Consider the following 24,438-nt stretch of genomic DNA (forward strand, 5'->3'; position numbering starts at 1 on the left):
TAACAGCATTACCTATGCATCCAAAACATTAAAGATGAAAATAAGAAAATTAATAAATACTTATTTTAAAAAGTACTGATATCACTGATTTTTTTTTAATGAGGTAGCTCTTAATTCATCAAATATATTTTGAGAACCTACTAATCTTACTAGGCAAGTAAGTGAATCCAAGGAAACAATGACAGAGAACCTGTCTTTAAAGAACTAAAATTTTAGGTGAGATACAAACATGGACCTAACATCAAGACTACACAAGACAAAGACATACAGACAAAGGTTATTGAGACCCACAGAAGGTCTATTTCTCTGACACTTGCCTACAAGAATTCCATTGCATTAAATTTTGTGTAAATAAACCTAAAGCATTTGAAGGCTCAATCAACATCACTGAAATCCAGTTTGTTTACAGCAAATACTATTCAGGGAAGAGTTGGGGCTTCAGCAAAGACATGGAGAACTTCTAGTTTAATTTAGCCAAGCAGTAACTACTACCAAGTTCTATAAATGTTTGCACTAAAGCGCTAAATCTGGCCACGCCTAAATTCTGCAGCTCATGTTTTAATAATACTATGGAGTTTCTGTAACAAAATAGAATGGACGTATTTTTTTTCCCAAAGACAGCTGCCATACATGAAAAGGAACAGAAAAATGATTTTTACTTCCTTCCTACCCTGAAGCCTAAAGGCAGAGTTGCTTTGCAAATGTTTTCTCCCAAGAGTTTGCAGCTGTTTCTGCCTTTCCTATTGTGCTTATGTTCGGCTCTGGCTGGGAATACAAGCTACAGCCCCAGCTGTCGGGTGCAAAGTGAATCAGGTATTTCACAGTGGTTATTTGATTAGAAAGAATTACATTGTTTAGCTAACAATATTATATGTATGGCAGAGAAGACATTTTTAACGTGTTTCTAACATTTAAACATGTGTAACTTATCTCCTACAGGTGCAACTATGTCTAAATATACTGATGTGTACATATATTTGAGTCTCTCTGTAGAGCCATGTCAATATAGATATAGATTTCAAAAACAATTTTTATTTGTGTAATCACTCTCTTGGGATGCTTTGAAGTAAAATAATATGATAAGCAATATCCAAGATAGTTTAAGTAAATAACAAGAACACACCGCGCCCCCTTATAAATTTTGAAGGGGGAAGGGACATAGACCGGAACAGGACTCAGGAGCAGCGCAGTGTGCAGGGCAACGTGGGAGAGGGAAGGGGTACTCGTGATGATCACAGGACTGATCACAGGGATTGCCCATGTCTCCCCTTCTGAGCTTCTCGTCTAATCTACATCCAAAAACAATGCTTGACTTTTTTTTTTTTTAACAGCACTTGTGTAAGGCCTTTAATCTCTAGATGCAAGGCATTGCTATTAAAATATTTGTGCATGACTGTCAGGCCAGGGAGAGTGAGTGGATCAAGGGTGTGGTGGGGGTGGGGAAGCACTTTCAAGATTTGTTTCAAGTTCAGCTCAACAAATACACACTGGGCAGCTACCTAGTCTGCATACAGTGGCCACTGCCTGAACACTGTCACAGCTGTCATTAGGTTCTTTGTCAAAATCCTTGCTCTTCTCCCATCCTCTTCCCCTATCCCAATTCCTTGATGCTGTTACCATCCATCACCCCTTTTCTCTCATACCTCTTATTAACTGAGCTAGTTGGATCTTAAGCAAGAAACTTAGAGGTAGGGATCACCTAAAAAGACATCCTTTGCTTATGATCATTGCTTATGACCATCACTTAAAGGATTATGTTAACATTCAGTGAACTTAATAATTACTGATTTCCACTAAGCAGAATCAATTCATCTATTGACCTCCTGTCTTCAAATTCCTTTGGTTCCTGTGTCACCATCATGGCATGTCAGTGTTCTGTGTTGGAAGCCTGTAGCATACATAACATTTGGGATTGCTGCTGTCTTAGAGTATGTATACACAAGTCATCAATTCATCAGTGCTATCTGGCAGAGACATAGGCAGATGACGCTTGAACCTGAACATTTCTCTTTAGAGATTCCTAACTTACCCATCTCCTTTATAAAATGATCAGATACAAATATCACCTGCCTTTTTTTTTTAATTTGTGCATTGATTTAGTTACATCCCTAAAGAATGGTAGCTTTGGTGTTTTTCCTTGGAAGAAAATATACTCATAGGTTCTGAAAGTTCCTTTGTGTTGGAAGAACCTATTATAACTAGTAATTTTAGAATTATGTCCAGAACTAAAAATTAAATCCAATTCAGGTACTGTCTCCCAAAATGATTTAATGCATGCTCTTGAAATACCTACAACTTAGACACTTACATGAATAGAAATGTAAAATATAAATATTTGAAACCATGGTAAAATGCTATGCTTTTGTTTGTTTTGCTTTTTGGTAGTAGGGAATAACTGGAATTTCTTGTTTGGGTGCTTTTTTGAAAGACTGAAGAGACATTTTAAAACCTGAAGAGTGTGTGTGTGTGTGTGTGTGTGTGTGTGTGTGTATAATAGTAGTTCTTTTTTTAACTTTTATCACTTCTAAAATTCAGGAACAGTATACTCTGTTATAGATTAGCTAATGCTACAATCATTATATTTGGAATACTGATTTGAAAGTGCTGGTTATTTTTAAAGTTTGACAAAATTACTAGCATATTTGGCTTTTGGATGCTTTAAATTTTCTTAGATCTCAATCTGGTATTGACCCATTCCGCTCACTTTTGCTCATCTCAAAAGTTGAAACACACACATCAGTATTGTAACAATAAGGAAAATGTCTTGCTTTTTTTGGGTACCTGGCTTTTGTGGTACCCAATTGGCGTAGAATCACTTGTGCCCATTTCCCAAAAACAGCAGAGAACAGAGTAAAGCTTCATTTTATTCAACTTTTGGAATAAAGTTGAACACAGGCTTCCACCTGCTATTTTTTTCTTACCACTTTTAATCTTGTGCTGTCAGCACCAATCAGCAGTTTCTATTTCTTCTCATGTTTCCTTTTTTTTTTCCATCCCAGAAAACTAGATGTTTACCTTGATTGAAACAAAAAACTCTCCTCTTCCCATCTGATTTCCTTCTAAACAAACACCAATTTCTCTTACATACTGAAGAAGGTAATAAACCTTACGCAGGTGTCTGAGCGAGCTCAGGCTGCTAAAACAAATTACCATACTCAGGGTGGTTTAAGCAGCAAATATTTATTTCTCACAGTTTTGGAGGCTGGGAAACCCGAGCTCACGGTGCCGGCAGATACGGTGTCTCATGAGCACCTGCGTCCTGGTCCACACGTGCTGTTCTTGCTGGTGTTCTCACACAGCAGGAAAACGGCAAGAGAGCCCCTTGGGGTCCCTTTTATGAGGGCATTCATCTCATTCATGAGGGCTGCACCTTCATGACCTGATTACCTCCTAAAGTCCTCACCTCTTAAAACCATCAAAAAGGGGGTTAGGATTTTAACATGCAGATATTGGGGTGACACAAACAGTCCATTTCAGTAGGCAAAAAGCAGGAGGCGTTAGAAGCCATTTCTAGAAAATGCTGATAAAACTCTTGCAGGTGGTCTAAATTTCTAAAACATTTAAAAATCCCATCCTTCACCAAGCCTTAAGTGAGCTTCTTATTTCAGTCTATTCATATATTTAGGCAACAAGTATACCTTTAGGACCTATTAGCTGCCCGACTCCATACCAGGAACTACATGAAAGCAGACCCACTTCCTGGAACCTTAAGGTCACACCCAGTTATAACCCAGCATGTTTAGTAATAGTGTTGACACCTTCATTCACATTTTTTCCTCTCACATTTTTTTCTCATTGAGTCTCAAATTCCAACAATTTGCATCATCTTTCATTAAAATTGAAGCTTTCCTTCTTCCTTAACAGAAATCCTCTATTTTTCTTAACTTTTAAATTAGAAGTCAATCTAGATGATATCAAAGGTTCCACTTGGTTCTCTTTGCCTAGAAATAGAACTGTATATTTTCTGTTCTTATTCAGTCTTCAAACAACAGTAGTACCTGGGGAGTAGGCTGCATCTCCCATTCTAACTGATTCTCCTAGTGAGAATCCACTTTATTCTGTCTGTCCCTCCCCCACCTCCAGCCTCTTGAGGATCCTGATTTACCAAAGTCCAGTGTGACCATGAGGGAAGTTCTTCAGAACCCTGGTTGTGAGGCTGAGCAGATAATGCCCAACTGCTCAGTCCCAGGCAGGAGGAATGGATGGAAGACCATGGACAGAACTAAACTTGTCTTTTACTTAATTAAAAAAAAGTTTGGCAGAGAAATACAAAATTCTAAAACCACAATAAAGTACCATGGTTCACACCCACTGGGATGGCTATAATCAACAAAATGGAAAATAACAAATGTCAGTGAAGATATGGAGAAATTGGAACTCTCATACATGCTAGAGGGAATGTATAATTGTGCAGCCCCTTTGGTAAATGGTCTAGCAGTTTCTCAAAGGTTAAACATATTTACCAGAAGACTCAACAATTCCAGTCCTAGGTATATAACCAAGAGAAAAGATATGTTCTCACAAAAACTGGTGCATGAATGTTCATAGCAGCATTATTCACAACAGCGAAAAAGTAGAAACAACCCAAATGTCCATCAGCTGATAAGGGGATAAATAAAAGATGGTATAGCCATGCAATGGAATATTATTCAAGAGTAAAAAGGATCAAAGTACTGATAAATGTTCCAGCATGGATGAGCCTTGAAAACCTTACGCTAAGTGAAAGAAGCTAGTCACAAAAGACCACATACTATAGGAATCTGTTTATATGAAATGTCCAGAATAGGAAAATCTATAGAGCTATAAAGTAAAATAGTGGTTGCGAGGGTCTGGAGGGTATGAGGGGTGGTGGTATGATGGCTAAGGGATATGGGTTTAGAACATGAAAATGTTCTAAATTTGGTTGTGGTTCTCGTTGCACGGATCTGTGGATATAATTTAAAAATCATTGAATTGTCCACTTAAAAAAAATGAAAAGAAAGCCACATACAAGAATTTCATGTTAAATTGTTCATTCTTAAATTCTTAAACAGTTTAATAAAAAGTGAGACTATGTGGGTGATGAAGGGATCTGGCTTTTATGTATTTGTAGATATATCAAACAAAATTACTTTGGTCAGGTTTATGAATTTTGGGGCCTAGCCACAAAGGTTTTATTTATAATATTTGTCCATATATTTCTTCCTTGTGTCCTCTCCCAGAAAATTTGAGACCATAGATACAACAATCAAGTAAATTCAGATTCTTCCCAACTCCCTAGCCCCAAATATATCAGTCTTGTAGTTTCAGGAGCATATAGAAAAAGGTTTTGAGTCCTAAACACTAAAGATTAGTTGTCACTACAGTAGAGACCCAAAGATAATTCCCAGTCTTCTGTTTCATACTAATTGTCCTAAGATTGCCTGGTGATTTATCATAAGAATTAAATTTAAATGCTAGAGTCCGTTCTGTCCCTAGAAATGTCTCCATGACAACCAGGGGACCTCCTAATTTCTTGCAGACATTGCTACAAGAGTATTCGAGGTTATTCAACTATTTAGAATTCTGGCAATAAGAGAAAGTGAGGAATTAATGATAGAAAAGCATTCTTGGCAGTTTATATCAGTAGGTGTACCTGCAGAGAAAGGGCTAATGATCCCCTAGAAAGGTATTTGCATCCGTGATAATGATCTCAGCTTAAAACTCCAGTCATCTCACTTTTCCACACACTTCCCGTCTTCCCTGGTTCATCCTGTTTTCTATACCATGCCACACTCTTCCTAGCTCATGATCAAAAGTAGAGCTCGCTAGCTGTACCAGTGACATTTCCTCTGTGCCATTAAAAACTGTTCGGTTGTGGAGTCTTTCTCCTTAGGCACACTTAACTTGTACAGCCAAGATTACTGAAACAAGGAGTATTTGGCAAGGCAAATACATTGTGAGATTTGTTTTAATGCTTTGGCTCATGGGTGGCTCTTGTGCTCTTAGAGCTTTTTATTGGTATTTACTCTGGTGCTCTGAGAGTGTAGCAGTTGAGTGTTTAAGAAGAGGTCAAGCAAACGGATTCTGGCATTAGATAAAGCTCCTTGGCAACTTGGCTCTTGTACTTTTTAGCTAAAGTCCTCTTGGTGTATTTTCTTTGTGGAAAATAGTAGTATGTACATCATTGGATTATTGTGAGGAGCAAACAAAATACCTAAAACACAATGTCTGGCTCAGTTGCGATGTAGGACCATATATGCAGTGCTGTCCAGACAAAATGTCTTAACAGGGAATGGACCAGATCAGTCGACCAAGTTCCAGAGGTGCAAAGAGCATCTTTATGAAAAAAGAAAGAAAAGTTGATCCTTTCTGGGAAATGCCTATTTGGGTAGACTTCAGATATTTGATAAAATCAAATCAAAGATGATGACCTAGTAATTAAGAAGGGATTGCTTATTGTAGATATGGGAAGTGACATTAAAGAGAGCAAGAAAATAGAAAAAAGGGTACTAGATGGTAATTGTTACATAACAGGTCTAATTAGAATGGGAAATACAGAGGGATGGACACAAAATTCAGATATCCTTAGGAAGGTTCCGAAGGATAAATCATCTTCAGGGAAGTGGAAAGCACAGACTGAGGCACAGGCAGAGTTGGGTTATTAAAAGGCTATTTTGACTTGAGTGTGACAAATTTTTTTTCAGCTTCGCAGTTGGAAGAGACTGGCAACAATCAGGGAAATACGATAAATTGGGGGGTAGGGGATAGGAAAAACAGGAGGTGGTGAACACCAGAAGTGAGTCCAGGTTAGAAACTGCGTAATTAAAATCTTGATAATTTGAGATAGAGGTTTTAGAAGTCTGATGTCCTGAGACTCTGCCTCTGACCAGCACCTGGAGGCGGGTAAGACTGGTAATCACACTTCTTTTTACTTCCCGTACAAAAGCCACACAAAATTATTTGGCCCTAAAGTGAGGAATAACAGCAGTTTCCATTCTTTCCCATCCTGACCAAATGACCTTTGACCCGTTATTTAACTTCTGTGCAAATACAGTCACCCTGCTTAATGGAGATGTTTTGAAAGTGTTGAGTGTTTCAGGTAGACAAAAAAATGTCATGACGCTCAGCTTTTATGGCTTTGTGTGTGCTTGGTTAGTTTCTCTATCAACAATCTGCTCTCTGGGAACAAATAGGTACTTTAGAATCTTCCCAGATTATTTCAGAGCACTTGACTCCTTAGGCTGAAGAAAAAATTTACTGCTGCCCCAGAACTTTTATATGTTGTGTGTGAGTTTGTTAGAGTACTAAGCAGTTAATTTCTCCTGTAATTTTCATTCCTGTCTTAAAGGTGCCCTGTGATTTCATACTCATGGCAAATACATGTGCTTTCAATGAAACGTAAAAGGGTATTTGGGATGTTGGGCAATTTCCCAGTCAGTTTCAAGCCCAGAGCTGTCCTTATCCATCAGCACCTCATGTAGGAGCAATGTTACAGCCCATTTCAGAATGAGAGTCTCTTGGAGAGCTCCTACCTCTCCTAAAGTCTGAGTATTAGTCTCAGGTAGTCATCCTGGTTTTGTTGGACTTTATCATCACTGGGTTCTAGCAATAGGGCAGATGGAAACTGTATAGCTAAGAAACATCCCAAATTAGAAATACCTGAAAGTAAAAATGACACCCGTCATCAAACCTCATTTCCAAGGCATTGTTAAAACCATCAGACCTTATTATAAAACCAGACCAAGAAGCAGAACTTTATTTATAATCTAAGTTTATAATATACATATGATAGGGCAATGGCTTATAAAAACAATAGCACATCATTTCGGAGTCACTGAGGGCCTATTTTGAACTCAAAAGACCTATAAATATGGCTTAAGATTATCAAAGCTGGAACTAGAGCCAGGTCTCCACAGTCCCCATCCACTATCCTTTTCATTATATAAAGGAAAGCTGCTCTGTGGGGAGGGCCATGGAGGAGAGATTAAAAAATAATCCAAAATCCTTGTAGCATAAGTGAGCTCTTCTGTTCTGGGAGAGTTTGGGCTCTTCCAGTACCACCGTGAGGATTTGCCTAAACATGCTGGTTGATTGACTGGCATATCTCCTTCCCTAGAAACCATTAAAAATTCATTGGCAAGAGTCTGTCTTGGGGTTCAGATGAATTGTCTTCAGGGCAGGAGATTAGAAGATGTCATCTTGATTTACAATGAGCTAAACTGTAGGGCCTTTAGGTCAAATACCCATGAGCTCTCCTGATCTGTTATTATTGTTATCATCCACATTTTCCTCTTAATTTAAACTAAGCTGGTTGTACAAAGGGTGTTTCTGTTTCATTTCTCAGGTTGTGGTTTCTCGATCAGGATCATCAACCCCTCACGTGAATTTTCCCCTGGATTCCCACCCTGTGTCTCCAGAAGTTATCGTGGAACACCCATTAAACCAAAATGGCTACACACTCGTTGTCACTGGGAAGAAGGTAAGCCCTGTTCCCACGGCAGACGCTATGGATGTGTTCTTCCTGTGGCTAGTTACAGCCAAGGTCGTGTGATCCTTCTGCATTTCTCTCTTGGTCTTGGCATCACCTCTCCTCTATCAGGTTCTTTCTTGAGTATTCCAGAGATCTGAAATCAAGTTAAATGTTTATTCAGGGACGATAGGACCTAGGGGAGGTCCTTTTCATAACATGTACATACTTCTCCTTTTGTCTTATGTTTTTCAATGAGAAAAACAAACACAGAATGAGAATTACAAGTCCCAAGGGCACAACTCTAGAGCAAGCAGACCTGAAACATACATTGGAATCCCACACCAGCCCATAATCCTTTTTATCTGAGAGAAGGGGGTGCATCTTGATGCCAAAATGGTACGTAAACTTAGTTTCCCTGGGGGATTTTAGTGTGTGTTCCAGCATCTTAAATTATACTATCTTGTTATTTTTAAATCGTCTCATAGCAGAATGTCCCTACTAAATAGAATCTCTGACATTGCATGACAGTGTTTGCATTCACTGGGCAATAATGGTAACTTTTATCATGTACATGCCAGCAATAGAGGGAAGGAAGGAATTTTCTTTAATCACTTAATTATTATAACATGATTTGCACACTTTGGTACTGTTTCTAGTAGACTCTGTAAAATTGTATTTCCATGTATCTTTGGTGTATTTGCTTTTTATTTAACAAAGAAAAAAAACCCTCTGGTAGCTTTTTCCATCACTTTTCTTCCCAGATCACCAAGATCCCGCTGAATGGGTTGGGCTGTGAACACTTCCAGTCCTGCACTCAGTGTCTGTCCGCCCCTCCCTTCGTGCAGTGTGGCTGGTGCCATGATAAATGTGTGCGTTTGGAACAATGCACCAGTGGAACATGGACTCAGGAGATCTGTCTGCCTATAATCTATGAGGTAGGAATCTCTATCAGCTGTTCATGTATGTTTTTTGGTAAATACAAATCCCATTAATAAAAAAAAATCCCAAAATCTAGTTACTCATTCAGCTGTGAGACATCAGCCAAACACCAGCTCCCTCCAGGTTCTTCCTTTAGGGTGGCATCTCGGCACATCCCCAGGTCCTGCGCCAGACACGTTTGCTTCGTACTCACTAAGTCGACGCTCTCCTTGGGCATTTGCTCTCCTTTAGTGTTAGGTGACTAAGAGTGGGGGCAAGAGAACAACGTTGCTACCATTTCCTCACCCTGGAGCCTGTTCCCTCTTGACTCACCCATGTCATGATTCCTTGCCACCTACTTTATCTACCAAGTGCCCAGATGTGAGCCATGCTGGGGAAGAGAGGAAAGAAGGTTTCTTCCTGTCTGGTGCATAGATGGTGGCAGTGTCTCTTCTTACTTCCCAGGGTAATTTGAGAGGCAAGTGATAGCCCACACCCATGGGTGTCTGTGTTCCCTCTCAAGTTCCTGGAAGAACACTAAACGTGCAATGATGACTATACTAACATCTACACTCCACATCATTCCATTCTTTAATTCACTCCAAAAATATGTATTGAGTGCATACCACACAGCATGCATTCTTCTAGACACTGGGGAGATACAGGCCCCAACAAGACAGAAGTGCCTCCTGCTATTAGAGAACTGAGTTTCTAGCAGTGGACGTCTGCCGTGATATTGTGGCCACACTTGCTCTCTGTTGCTTTATTTGCTTAAGCATATATTTGGCACTGTGAAAATCTCCGGGGCAGTTTTTCTACATGTCTTCTTCCAAATACATTTTGCTTGAAAATACTTCCCTAGTGAGGACCCAGTATGTATTTTCTCTGCCTGCATGTAGAACAGTTGGACTTTAGTAAATGGGTCTTGTGAAAGATTCAAGTTAAAGGTCTCGGTCGCCTGGTTCAAGCCCAAGTAAACAGAGTGTACAAGTCAGAACAAGAAGCACCTCCAAGCCAATAGCTGTTTTCATTTAGTTACGGTTTGGAGCAAGATTTGTACTGGGTGACTGGGTTTTAAACCAAATCATTTTCTGTTAGGTGTGACACAATTATTAGGACTTACCTCAATCAGCCAGAGAATAAACTAAAAGATACTAAGAAAAATTTAAATCTATACTGTAGTATTTATGTACCCATTTTTGTTTGTTTAATATACTTTAAAACCACATGCAATTGTATACTTTTTTAAACACACAGCCTTGGCAATTTGAGACACTAGAAATCTGAACTCAACTATTCTGTGAAACAGATACAGGAAAAGTGTGGTGTGTGTGAAAGCAATTAAATCACAGCAATTTAATTTCAAAAATAGCCAAGGTAGTGTTTTAAATAAAGAGCAGATGGAGAACCTATACAAATGGATTATTTAATTTTGACCAATTGTCTTCCTTTTATCAGTCTTGAAAGCTATATAAAATGGTTAAACCAAATATTTTAGAATTTTCTAAAACCATAGAATCTCTCATAATGTTTGAATCTCCCTCCTCTGTCATCTTTCCTCACTCTAGTACTCTGTAGCTGGCGATTTTGAAAGGCTGCATTGCATCACGCTTGAGTTGGTGAGGCCTGAGCCGCATGATTAGAAGGAGAGTAGTGCGACTAAGTCCATAAATCCCTTTTGGTTCATACTTGTTAGGGAGATTGCATGCTGCACTAGACCACAACATTCAGCATTCTTACTGCAAAAAATAAGACAGATTATTCATCTTTTTCTTATCTGTCTTAAACTCTACAGGCACAAAACCTAGCTGATATATAGTTTTACTTTCTAAAAAAAGGAAGGTAACCTGATTTTAAAGGTACATGATGTTCAGTGACTGAAGTTCTTTGCAGTTCCCATATGAGAGATCTTGGGATTGCAAACCCATTATTTTGTTTCAGACATGTTATCTGATCTCATACTTAAAGAGAAATGAGAAATGCTTCAGAAAAGGAAGAGAACTTTTTCAATGTATTCTGAATTTATTAAGATAAAGTTGTCATGTATTATAGGATTGAATTCAATCCCAGTGAGACAGTAAAACAGTTTATTAATTCATCAGAAGATTCAGATAAGAAGCAACAATGATATCTTATGGGGGTGGGAGTCATATAGGCAGTATACTGTCACCAATATACTTGTAATTTTTTCCTACGGAAGAGAGATATTTTAATTTTCCATGTTTTTTTGTTGTTGTTTTCACTTTCTCATGTATTATTTTGATGGGCTTTGAAAACATGATCATTTACATCATTTTCACCCGTGCAAGGACACCAGTTACTTCTGTGGCTATTCCTCCCCTGTCCAGACAGGGGAGAGACCCAGCCTCCGTGGCTCTCTGCAGGACGCTCATTTCCTTCCCAGGAGTTTCTCTGCCCTTCAGAGTGACTCAGAGTTTGCCAGTCCACTGTTAGTTATATCCAAGGGTATATAGTCCAAGACTGCATCCATCCTTTTACCCTGGAAGAGTGAACATTAATCAGCTAAAGGTAAAATGCTCAGATGCCCCCTTCTAGTATCTCAGCCAGGAGATAAAAGCCACGAAGAGCTGGCCTTTCAAATCCTTTCTAGCAGAGATTTATAATATTCATTTCTGTTGCCAACAAACCAATTGAAAAATTCTTAGTTTTTCTCAAATCATCATCCAATCCTTTTTGCCTTATATAGGAAGTGATGATGTATGTAGAGTGACAGACTTCAGTTTTTCTGTAGAAAGAGGTGATCTGGGCAGAATATCAGGCCACCATCAGCCTTGGGCAGCTGTTTTCAACAGGGAAGGCTCTGCATTAAACAAGGGAGCAGCAGCTGTGCGACTGCCTCAGACTGAAGAGAGTCCAGGGGGGTTAGATGTCTTGTTCTCTCCTACTGAATTTCTAACATAATAATTAGATTTTTTTTTCTAGCTGTTCTCATTAGCTAGAAACGGACAAGGTAAGTTTTCATGAAAGACCAACTGTGTAATGGATTTTATGGGTAAAATAACTATCATAAAAGCATTAAGCTAAGACTTTAACAATGGTAAGTTAAGAGTTTGGTTTGCAGTTATTTACTTGGGATGAATGGGAATGTTTACAAATTTGAATTTTGTTAAAAGTCCTTCTAAATTGTAAAAGGATCATTTTTAGACTTTCACTAACTGACCTTTAGCAAATACCTTTACTGGTTTTGAGTTGCCTCTAGAATGGTGCTATATTTTCCCACCATTGTACTTTACAGCACAATTTACAATATGTCCCCCCAAAAGAGCATTTCCTTTCTCAATTGTCACAAAGCTGCTGAGGAGAAGCTTATTTTTAACTTGGAAATTTGTTTTGTTTTAATACTTTTAGCCTAAGAACTGTTGTCTATGGATTTCATAGGAGCCTAATGCTGTCTTATATCACAGTTGCCCAAGTTTTATTAATAAATTCAATTTTTACTTTTTGTACACCAGAAAGTGACCCTGCAATTATAAAATGAACCTATTATTTATTTTACATTGAACACAGGGTGGGGAGGACTCAGTCCAGAAATGAAATGGAAAATAATGCCAAGGGAGATAATTAGAAACATTGCTGCAATACAGATCACATGTGGAGCTCTCTCCCATTTTTTTTATCTATTTCTAATAGAAATAATATACTGTATGTGTTAAATATTACATCACTTTTAAAAGGCTGAGTGTGTCATCTAACCAGCTGGTGTACATCAAATACAGACCATATTTAAGGAGAAATCACAAATCAGTAATGAATGTGAATTAACAAGTCTAAAGAAATAGATTCATTTGTTCATTCCTGGCCCATAGATGATTTATAATAAATAATGAATGAATGAATGGCAAATATGTGTTGAATGCCCTCTATGTATTTGGTATTATGATAGCTGCTAAATGCAACTATGAAAACATTGGATACTGAAAGGTATTTTTACCTTGTGACTTTCTTCTCTGGGTGGGAATCACCATAGCAACAAGGATGTGGCACACACCCAGCTGGAGCACAGAGCAGGGCCTATATTGGCGCCTGGCTTCTAGGGACCATGAAGGTTTTTTTTTTATCACAGTTTGATCTGGAGGCCCCTAGAGGACTTATGAGCATGTGAAAGTGTGGGTCCAAAGAGCGTCTAGAGACAGATTCGCTTTACCAAAGAAAGCTCTTCATTCCCCCTCCCAGGCTGAATCTGCTCTGTCCCATCTCTGGGTTTCCTGAAAACTTATTTCACTAGCATATCATACTGTTTTAATGGTTATTCCAGACTCTCTGAAGTTTGTGATCCTTTTGCCTGTAGTGAAAACTCAATTATTTTAGATAATGAGAGAATGGAAGAATTTCAGACTATTTGAGGATACACATTTTGTTTGTTTTATACACAAATGAAAGATAATAATATTTGGGTATTTTTAAATGTTTTGTGTTGCCCTTACAGGTTTTCCCAACTAGTGCACCCCTGGAAGGAGGAACAACACTAACTATATGTGGCTGGGACTTTGGTTTCAGGAGGAATAATAAATTTGATTTAAAGAAAACCAGAGTTTTCCTTGGAAATGAGAGCTGCACCTTGACCCTCAGTGAGAGCACAACAAATATGTACGGATCTTAAAATACTTTGCTAGGGTGTGGTTGCACAACAGGTTTTGTTTGAATACTTGTAAAAATTGCCCCCAAAGTCCATGTCTTGAATTAATAAAGGTTTGGCCTGTCACATCTGTCTTGCCTGAGGGTTTCAGCCCTCTGAAAGTTCACTATGGATTCAACAAAACCAAGGAATAACAATGGAACGTTCTTGTGATAAAAGGGTTTATACCCGTCTTTATTACCCAGCAGTAGGTCGAGCACTAGAGTCATGTCTGTGTCCAACAGTCTCTAGGTCTGTAATCCTCTTCTGTCTCTGTCCTCTACACTGCCACCGTTCCAGCCTCTACTCTCCTGCAGCCGTGCAGCCCAGAGTACTGGGCAGAGCTCTTTATATAGAGTCAGTAATAACGTATTGCCCACACATGTGTAGTGAGCATGCAGACCAGGGTCAGGTGAGAATCCTGACCACAGAAACTTCCATTTTCCCCACAAAATCCCTTATGGATCTTTTATGTTTTTAATCCTATTTGTTTACCAAGATTAAGGAGGTTGAAAGGTGATATTACCTAGATGAAGAAAAGAAGAATCCAGCATCTGGGAGTTTTTCAACTATTTTTGTGACAGCTCTTCAGGAATTGGCTAGATTTGAAAGAGTAACACTGGTTGGGGTTGCTCCATCTTTAAAGTCTTCAAATATAGGGTCTCCAGTGAGTTTTTCTGTAAAAGTCAATATGGACCTCCTCTCCTAAATTCACTTTCTAAACCTCAAATGTAGTGAAGCAGCCCAATCTTCACTACACAGTAAGATTTTTTTATGAGTTTAAATTTGCATTCAGCTGATATTTATTGGCACTATCATGTAAGGTGTGTCTTTCACTTAGCCATTTCCCAATCCCAGGAGGTAGCAATATCATTCCTATTTCACAAAGGTGGTACCTGAAATTCAGGAAGGTGGAGGATAGCTTAGCAGAGGTAGTACAGAGAATAAGAGCTGAACAGGCCTGCAAACTCAGCCTTCGTGACCCAAGACCTGTGCTTGCACCCTTTATAAAATCTAAATGCCGTAATGAAGAAAGAACACAGAAATTTTTTAGTTATGTAGTAACAACAGCCAGACATTTTAAGCTTTATGGTTGAACCCATTCTACCAAGTGGTTATTTTATACTCATAGAATTCCTTCCATGGTTACACATGGGTCTAAATCTACTCATTTTACTGAGACCAAAACATCAATTAATGTCATACTTGTTTAGTTTAATGGCAAAATAAATTCATTCTGGAAATATCCCTTATAAGTTCTTATAATTGCATTATTAATTGGAGCTTGTAAACTGAAACATAATAATTCATTCTCTAAAAAGTTGCTTAATAAAAACAAATTATGTTTATACTTTTTCAGGACTATAATAAAATTATTAATTCAAAAATAGTTCTATGGAAATCCTATTACAATTTCATACTTTTTAAATAACTTAAATAAACAGGCATAACTACAGAAATGTACCTGTTGACATATATTAACAAAGAGATTTGGCTTATTTATAATTAACCCATTTGTTTCATATGCTGTTGAAATACTACCTCTGTCTTAATTATGCTGAACATTATGCCTATAATTTTATAGGCTTAGGCTTAGATCATCATAAACTTTTCAGTTGAGGTGAGATCTTCATTGATAAGGTTTAACATTTCCTGTTTTGTCTATATAAATAATATAATACAGTCAATATAAAGCTTATCATAATAGTACAGAAATTGAATTATAGAATTTCAGCCCTAATGCTTGAATTATACAATTTCAGCCCTAATGCTTTCCACAAAACTCTGCTTACTATTCAGAGTAGTCAGTTCGCAATTGAGAGTTAATGTCCATGCATAATAAAAGCCAAACCAGAAAATGCCTTTAGATTTGTGACATACTAAACTTTTCTTTTCAGGTTGAAATGTACAGTTGGTCATGCAATGAATGAACATTTCAATATGTCCATAATTATTTCAAATGGTCAAAGGAAAGCACAATATAGTACCTTTTCCTATGTGGTAAGTCTAAACATTACTTTTCTAATAGATTAGGATATTTAATCATTACCTAATCTGTTTACAGTTATAAAATTAATAAGTTACTTTGTTTTGTTTTGTTTTGTTTTTATCTCCCATGCAGAATCCCATAATAACAAATATTTCTCCAAGTTATGGTCCTAAGACTGGTGGCACTTTACTTACATTAACAGGAAGACACCTCAACAGTGGGAATTCTAGACACATTTCAATTGGTGGAAAAACGTGTACTTTAAAAAGGTGCTGTACATTTATTTTTTGTTGAATCAGTCAGGTCAGATTAGTATCTGTACCTAACAAATCAAGAAAAGATTGTTTTGTGTGTGTGTGTGTGTGTGTGTAGGAAAATCAAGATGTATATTATTTACTGTATTGCTGATAAACCTTCCCAAATCCATCACTCCCTTTTGCTGATTTTTATACCATTCCTTTATTGTATATTAATTCCATTTTTAAATTTTATCTTCCCACCCACCTTTACTATTATATCTTAGTATCATGGGTATGCTATGAGCTGTGAGATTCTGGTAATTGACAATAAATTAAATATTTCCATTATGATTTACAGTTAGACTAAATCACTTTTGTGAAGTGAGAAACAGAGGAGACTGAATTTAGAGGGAAGTTATGTTTTAGTCTCTTAGAGTTGGAAAAACTCAGTTTAATCAAGTATCAAAATGTTACAATAAAAATTGGTTAAAATCCCAAACGTTTTGAAGTCAAAAATGACTTATTTTCAACAAAGCTAAGTTTGGGATTCAGTCAAATGTAAACAGCCTACATTAGAATGAGCTTTTTTGCTCTCATCCACATCAGGAAATTCTACTGAGGAGCCATTGAGTGATGTCCTTTTGATTTATGAATAAAATTTTAAAATATGTGTATCTCCAGTAGCTAAGTTCTTTTTTCTTAATTTCTTTTTTTGTTCAGTGTGTCAGATAGTATTCTCAAATGTTATACCCCAGCCCAAACCACTCCAACTGAATTTCCTATTAAATTGAAAATTGACTTAGCCAACCGAGAGATGAACAGCTTCAGTTACCGGGAAGACCCCATTGTCTATGAAATTCATCCAACCAAATCTTTTATTAGGTAAGTAAAAGCTGCTGATGGGTGTAAGGAAATAATGAACAGAAGGGTGACTTGGCTGTTGAATAGTCAAGAGGAATTGTAGCTTTATCTCTGGCTTTGATGCTGTTGCATTTCTTTTGAAGGTTACCTTTCCAATTCAGGGGTGAAAACTGCATTTGGGTTCTGAGTACAGTTTAACTTTATCAGTGCTAGTTCATGCCAAGAAACATTTTATCCTATTATGTTTTAAATGGACTTCAGTAGAATAGCTTAACATGGCACCATAGTATTTATGCACTTATGACATGTCAATTCTGTACTAACCTTAGTGCCTAAAAGTGGAATCATCTTTTCTTCTCTATTCTTCATTGTATTTTTGCCCTGCCTGCTTTAGATACAGCTTTTCCGTATACCAGACTCCTTTGAATTAGTATCTCCTTGGACCCAGTTCAGTCTGCCTTTTTTCTGTTAATTCAATCAGTCTGGCAACAATAGTTAAGTTTGTTTTTCCTTTGCATTTTTTTAAAAGAGAAAAAAAAATTTATTTTTCGTATTTGGTAAATAAAGAGACAAATGCATTTCTTCAACTTATGAAATATGGATGTCAAAGTATTTTCTAGCTAAATAAGTGGTTTCCAAGAAAGAGTTACCATTGACTTTGGCTGTGGCTATAATTTGCAGTCACTACATGTGATTTAATTTAATTTCTCTCTTAAAATACTCGATAAAGGAAGAATCTCTCAACATTGCCTTTTCTGTTTTATTTTGCCAGTGGTGGAAGCACAATAACAGCTATTGGAAAAAACCTGAACTCAGTTAGTGTCCTGAGGATGGTAATAAATGTGCATGAAGCCAGAAGGAACTTTACAGTGGTAAGTCCTTTGAGTGGTTGGTTGTGCTTAAAGCTCTACATCTCTGCCTTGTACCAGCTTTCGGGGTACATAGGACATTCTGGTTTTGCCTGGAATGTTTGCTAGTTCCTTCCTTGCAGCATTCTATTTTTTATTCAACAACTAAAATTATCTTGTCTCAGGATAGCATTGTAAAATATTCATACTTGCACATATACACAAATGTACATATATAATGATCAGATGTAAATGATGAATATCAACTTGAGGCAGTGTTTTTAAAGACAGTTTGTACAAATGGAAACCATGTTATTCCCTGTCTAAGTCAGTTCATGCTGTTACAACACAATACCATAGACTGGGTGGCTTAAACAAGAAACATTTATTTCTCACAGTTCCGAAGGCTGGGAAGTCCAAGATCAAGGTGCCAGCAGAACTGGATGTCTGGTGAGGACAGTGTTCCTTTTTTGTAAAAGGCCACCTTCTCATTGTGTCCTCACCTGGTGGAGAGAGAAAGAGGAAGCAAGCTCTCTTGTGTCTCTTCTCATAAGGGCCTTAACTCCTTCATGAGAACTCCACCCTCATGACCTAATTACCTTCCAAAGGCCCCATCTCCAAATACCATGACATTTGGGATTAGGATTCCAACATGAATCAGGGGGCAGGGGGCAGTAACATTCAGTCCATAACATTCCTCTATCCCCCTTTTTTTAATGCACCATAGAACAGCAACCCTTTTGCTCTAATAAAACCCTTGGGTGAAGCCTCTAATCTTGCAGTAGCATCCTTATCTCTCTAAATGGCAGACACACAGTGTGTTCTTACACCCCTGTCTTTTTACCATTCTTGACTCTTTTGTAAGCATGTTATCAGGTAATGAGAAAGAGCATGAGAAGACTCGTGTTATGACCTAGAGTGTGTATGTTTGGTATTTCTCTACCTTTTATTTGCAAGTTCAATCAAAACTTAACTTTATGCCTCCTTAAAAGTGATTGAGCTGTTTGGTGCTCTAACAGTTTATATAGGTTACATTACAATCTTAGTTTTTAAGTTAGACCTTAGGAAGATTGGAGTTATTTACAAAGATTTCGTATTTTTGTTGATGCTTTTCTCTAATGTAAAATACTATAATCTAGTTGAACTTATGCATTCAACTTAGAATGAAAGTTCTAAGTGCCCCCTCTCAAGCAAGGTCTTGATTGGGTAGGTGATATATTGAATTACAGCACTTTCTTTTAGATTCCCCATCCAATATTTCTTGAAGACTAAGTCCACAGTGTTCTTTAATTACAAAAACCAATTTGGGGCTAAAAATGTCAAGTCAAATCACCAAACAATAAGGTCATGGCAAATGAGATTTTTCTTGACCTTCTCAGTCAGCCACATTGCATCACCTCTAAAGAATATTATTAGATTTTTATCATATTCCTGAGAGACGGTACTCCAGGGAGTCACCGTATGAAGTAGAGAGCTTTGAAACCAATCCCCACACATGGCCGCAAATAAAGTTAGAATACCACTGCTGTTAATTTATAGGGCATCAGTTCTCCACAACCAACATAACAATTTTTCATTAACCAAATAAGAATAACGGTAATACTCTTTGGTGTTGGCATGTGACTTTTTAAAGTAGAAATCTGAGAAGTTACTAGTTTATCTATTTCACACCAAGCTTACATTATTGAAATAATGACTAAATTTCCTTCCTTCTCCCTTATCAGCATTATGATGACATGTAGAACTCCTTTTGGCTTTATTCACTCATTTGTAATCAAACATTTATTAAAAACCTTCTACATGTGAGACATAAAAGTAGTTTATCCCAAGGAAGATTTGAACAATGGTAGAAGATAAAAATCTTATCTCTTTACATTTCTGGAAAATAAACTGTTGTTTTAGCTACAAACACTTCAGTACAATAGAACTATGCATTAGAATTGGACAAGAATGAAAAATTCAGTGGGTCTATTTGACTATTGTTTGTGAAAACTACCTTAAAAAGAGACATGCGTTCCTTTCATGTTCCCTGCTGTTTACAGAATTTGAAGCTGACCATGATGAATTGAATCCATTCATTATTTAACAAATAAAAACATTAGTCTGATTTAGATATATCGATGCAGCCACAATAACTTTTTAAGTTCAACAAACTCAAATCTTTTAAAATAAAAGTGCTAATTACTTTCTTAGCAAAATGCATATTAATTTGTTAATATGTTATGGCCTAGAAGCCAGCAGTTTATTGTATAGTTTTGAAATTTCTTACTGCTGTATTGCTACATAGAGAATTATTGTAATGACAATAAAATTGTTCATTTCCATTTTTCAAGATGATAGGGGTAAATAGCTCTTACGTGCTATTTATAGCATTGTAATATGAATTTGATACAAAACTAAATAATGTTTTATTCGTAATATCTATATACCAGGTTTTTTTATCTACAGACAGCATAAATTTTTTAATGTAGGATAAATTTTTTTTTATTATTTTAAAGAGAAAATATCAAATACCCAATTTTGCTTGTGCTTTTTATGTATATCCTGAGTCCTTTTTCTATTGTGGACGTAAGTAATTGTTTTATCTCCAGCTCTACTTGTCGAAAAAAGGAAATCTAAGGGATGTTGTTGCTTGTTTGTCTTTTCCTTTGGAGAGAAAATGCAGGCACTTAACCTTTAATGTGCCACTTAGTTGCTGGTTTGGTCTGAGCACAACCAAGAGGAATCACATTTTCCAACTTCCATAAATTAGGATTCCAAAGGGGAAGATTTCAAATGAGAGATGAAATAGTAATAGTAGAACCTTTATAAAATAGATAGACTAGGAGAAGATTTACCAACTTAGAATATAGAGTGAGCAAGAAGCCACATAGCATGGGAGTTAAGACAGGAAATTTTGGAGCCTGTAGCCTTAGATTTATGTTACTTACTCTGCTATTCAGAGCTGTATGAACTGGTCTAATGAAAAAAAAAAATAGCTCAGTTTCTTTGATCTGTAAATGTGGGTAGTCATAACAGCTACCTCATAGAATTACTGTGAGAATTAAATAAGACCAACCTTGTAACGTATTTTGCACAGAATGTGGCACTCCGTAATTAATAGCTTAAAGCACACTTATCACCTAGCTATGATGTGAATTATGTGCTTGGCTGTTGATAAAGTGCTTTACCATGGAGTATTCCACATTTCCACATTGTGGTAACATTTTAATCATACTTCTTACATGAATTGCCACGTAAGGGTTTTGCCCTGACTCTCACAGCTTGGTTTAAAGGTAGGATGTGAATCACGGACTGGCTGCACAAAGGCCAGCTCACACTCTGCCATAACTTGCATAAAACGAGGACACCGTCCCTCCAGGTGACTGCCCTCTGAAGGAAAATAAAGTGGTGGAGGGAGAGCCAGCTTCAGATAGATCACCATAGCTTATTCCAGGCAAACAAAGCTGTGTGTTCCTTTTGAAGAAAACTGTGTTGTTCGGATAATTTTGCATCTGTTGTATTTCCAGAAATGTGTTCTTCAACATTAGAAACTTAGATGCAGATTTTTTTCATAAATATTTATTTTCAGTTGAATGTCTGAAGCAGTGAAAGGTGAAAGTTGCTATTGATGTTACCAAGCTCTATGCTGTCTACAGTGTATAATTGTGTCTTACTATAGGCATGTCAACATCGCTCTAATTCAGAGATCATCTGCTGTACAACGCCTTCACTACAACAGCTGGATCTGCAACTCCCCCTGAAAACCAAAGCCTTTTTCATGTTAGATGGGATCCGTTCCAAATACTTTGATCTCATTTATGTACATAATCCTGTATTTAAGCTTTTTGAAAAGCCAGTGATGATCTCAATAGGCAACGAAAATGTACTGGAAATTAAGGTAAGAAATGCCTAAAATGCTCTCTTAAATATCAACTTAAACTTAATTGATTTCATAGCTCTGTGAATAGAATTGTTATACTTGGTCATTATCTTATACTACATCAGCAAATATCTAAGCTCTGAAAAACAAATCTTTTCAGCCTAAGGCTAAAAGTAAGTATAATTGTGGGCTGCTTTTAATAAAGCATTTAGAAACTCTTTCTTGTGTATATATTAAAAAGCATCAAATGTGGGACACAAATCTATTAAATAGGCTGCCGTGATGCATTACCAGGACAATGTTACACATTTCCCTAGACACTTTAATGTGCTCGTTACAGGATAAAAGGTAAGAGTCATGAAAGTCAACATATCAAATATAGTTCTGTACTTCCTTATAAATACTTGGCATTTTGTATCTGGGTGTGGTCATCTCTAAGTTTATTTTATTTATAAATGGAGGTGGATTTCCTCTACCTTAGATTACTTAAATGTAATTTAATTGGAAAATTACACATCATCTTTTCTACCAGCCTGTTGCAAACAAAGAATACTGAAGCCCAGAGGGGCTAAGTGGTTTGACAAGTGATGAAACTGTGGCAGAACAAAGACTAAACTACCGCCCTCTTATGCTGCTTCAGTCATTTTTTTACTTCGAATAGTAATAAAACAGGCAAAATGATCAAAATAATTATCTGGAGTCCCATTCAGTAGAAACAGCAGAACATTCATCCTTCAGCATGTTCTTTTAGTCATTCAAAATTTTTTGCCTGAAAGATAGCAAATATGAACAAAGTAATGGGATAGGCCTTGTTTAGATATAATATAAATTCCTGTAGATCGTCTCCATGTAATAATATATTTCTCCTGAAAATTTTCTGTCTTCTCAACATGATTTTATCTACAGCCAAACCTATGCACATTTTCACACTCACACAAGTTTGCTAACCTCACAATTGTGTTTTGTACAATAATTAAGCAAGCCCAGCATGAAATTAGACGGAAGGCTGCTTCAATGAGCAGCATGTTTACTACAGCGAAGTTCTTTCATCTGCTTCTTTAATTAGTTTTAGAAAGGGAGAAAGAGCTTTTATCGCTTCTTTTTTTCCAATAAAACTAATCTAGTATGACCTTTGCTTTTCAACAATTATTATGTTTGCTATTTGAAAGATTCCATTTGGTTTTTCCTGATGAAGACGAAGGTTTATTTGCAAATATTTTTACACCCAGATAAACTCTACTCTTCTGTTCCTGTATCTCTGATGGAAGGATTAGAGGTAAATGGTTCTTTATCTACCCTTCCAAGCACAGTCTTAAATGCAAGAGCAAACTTCTTTCTCTGTAAATTAAATACCTATTATTCAATGTCCTACAAAATTGTTGGACCAAGAAAAACATGATTTGACATCCTCAGCCTTTCAATGCTATTCCCAATGTAGCTCAAGGGGTCTCTGGAAACAGGCACAAAACACTTTCTTTTTTTGCCTCCACACAAAATGACAGAATGACTCTTTTCTTCAACAAGTGTACTGCACCTGTCACATCAGAGTGGCAATCTGGGCAGTTTAAAGGGATTATTTTGGTATCATGATTCATTGTTCTCCCATACTCGATTTTCTTTCTGTATAAGAGGAAATCTAAGGTGTAAGAGTATTTGTGTGACAGCAATTTAACTACTTATCAATTTCTAAAGCTGATCACATTAAAGCCTCTGTCTCTTTTGCACAGAAGCAGAGGAAAACAAAGCATGAGAAATGAAAAGAGAAGGCCTCTTCTGGACATGCAGTGGACTGTTTTTACCAAAAGAACAGATCCCATTTTATTTCACGTTTGGCTTGTTCAGTTACCATTCAAAACATGCATGTGCACTATGTCTGTATTCCATCAGTGAAAGCGCTAAGGAGAGAATCACATGTGTTGAGTAAGATTCGCTCCTTATTGCTAGGAAGAGTTCATGCTACTCAAGCAGCCAAGCAACAAGAATTCCCTGGCTGAGAAGAGATTGTGAGAGTTTCCAGCCCTAGCTGTAAAAATTGCCTTAGTCAGCATTTGGCCTAATACACAGTGACCATCAGGGTCAGCCAAGTTTGGATCAAGAGGACATAATAGAGACCAAAGACCAGTACCTCCTCAGTATGATCCAGAAACCCCATTATGTGGGGGATAGTTTATGACCAAGGCTTCAAGTCAGCCAGGACCAAATGTGGACAGTGCTCATCAGAAGTAGACATCTCTTTAGGAGTACACAGTAGGACACAATGCCATGTCAGTAGCTCACATTTGAATTTTAGTTAACACAATACTCTGACATATATTATTTCATTTGAGACTCACGTAGACCTGTGAGCTTGAGAGTCAGTGATGATTATCCCCATTTGCAGATAAGCAAACAGAGGTTTAAAAAAACAGGTGATTTATCTTGGGTTACTTAGGGAGCAAACAGTAGAACTAGGGCTCACACTCAGGTTTCTTGATTCCAAATTTGGCCTTCTTCTACTTTGTAAAAGTAAATTACAATGTACTTTTATTTTATTTGTTGTATAGATAGCTATACAATTCTTTAAGTGAAATAGCTTTAAACTCTTTACAAATATCTAAAAATAAATTAAAATTTTAAAAACTCCATATTTTTCCTTAATTTCCTTATTTGATTT

The 24,438-nt window shown here is 37.0% G+C and overlaps 1 protein-coding gene across 3 annotated transcripts in view; it reads left to right on the plus strand.

The window, feature by feature from the left end:
* MET (MET proto-oncogene, receptor tyrosine kinase) overlaps positions 1-24,438 on the plus strand; it is a 111,136-nt gene that overhangs the window by 54,493 nt on the left and 32,205 nt on the right. For all 3 annotated transcript variants that reach the window (XM_057504698.1, XM_036931524.2, XM_036931525.2), the window contains 8 exons: positions 8,306-8,440; positions 9,193-9,366; positions 13,797-13,957; positions 15,884-15,986; positions 16,108-16,244; positions 16,935-17,096; positions 17,848-17,947; positions 21,585-21,803. In XM_057504698.1, coding sequence (XP_057360681.1) covers positions 8,306-8,440; positions 9,193-9,366; positions 13,797-13,957; positions 15,884-15,986; positions 16,108-16,244; positions 16,935-17,096; positions 17,848-17,947; positions 21,585-21,803 — 1,191 coding nt within the window. The remainder of the gene's footprint in view (positions 1-8,305; positions 8,441-9,192; positions 9,367-13,796; positions 13,958-15,883; positions 15,987-16,107; positions 16,245-16,934; positions 17,097-17,847; positions 17,948-21,584; positions 21,804-24,438) is intronic.

This window comes from Manis pentadactyla, chromosome 7 (assembly GCF_030020395.1).
Source record: "Manis pentadactyla isolate mManPen7 chromosome 7, mManPen7.hap1, whole genome shotgun sequence".
NCBI lineage: Eukaryota > Metazoa > Chordata > Mammalia > Pholidota > Manidae > Manis > Manis pentadactyla.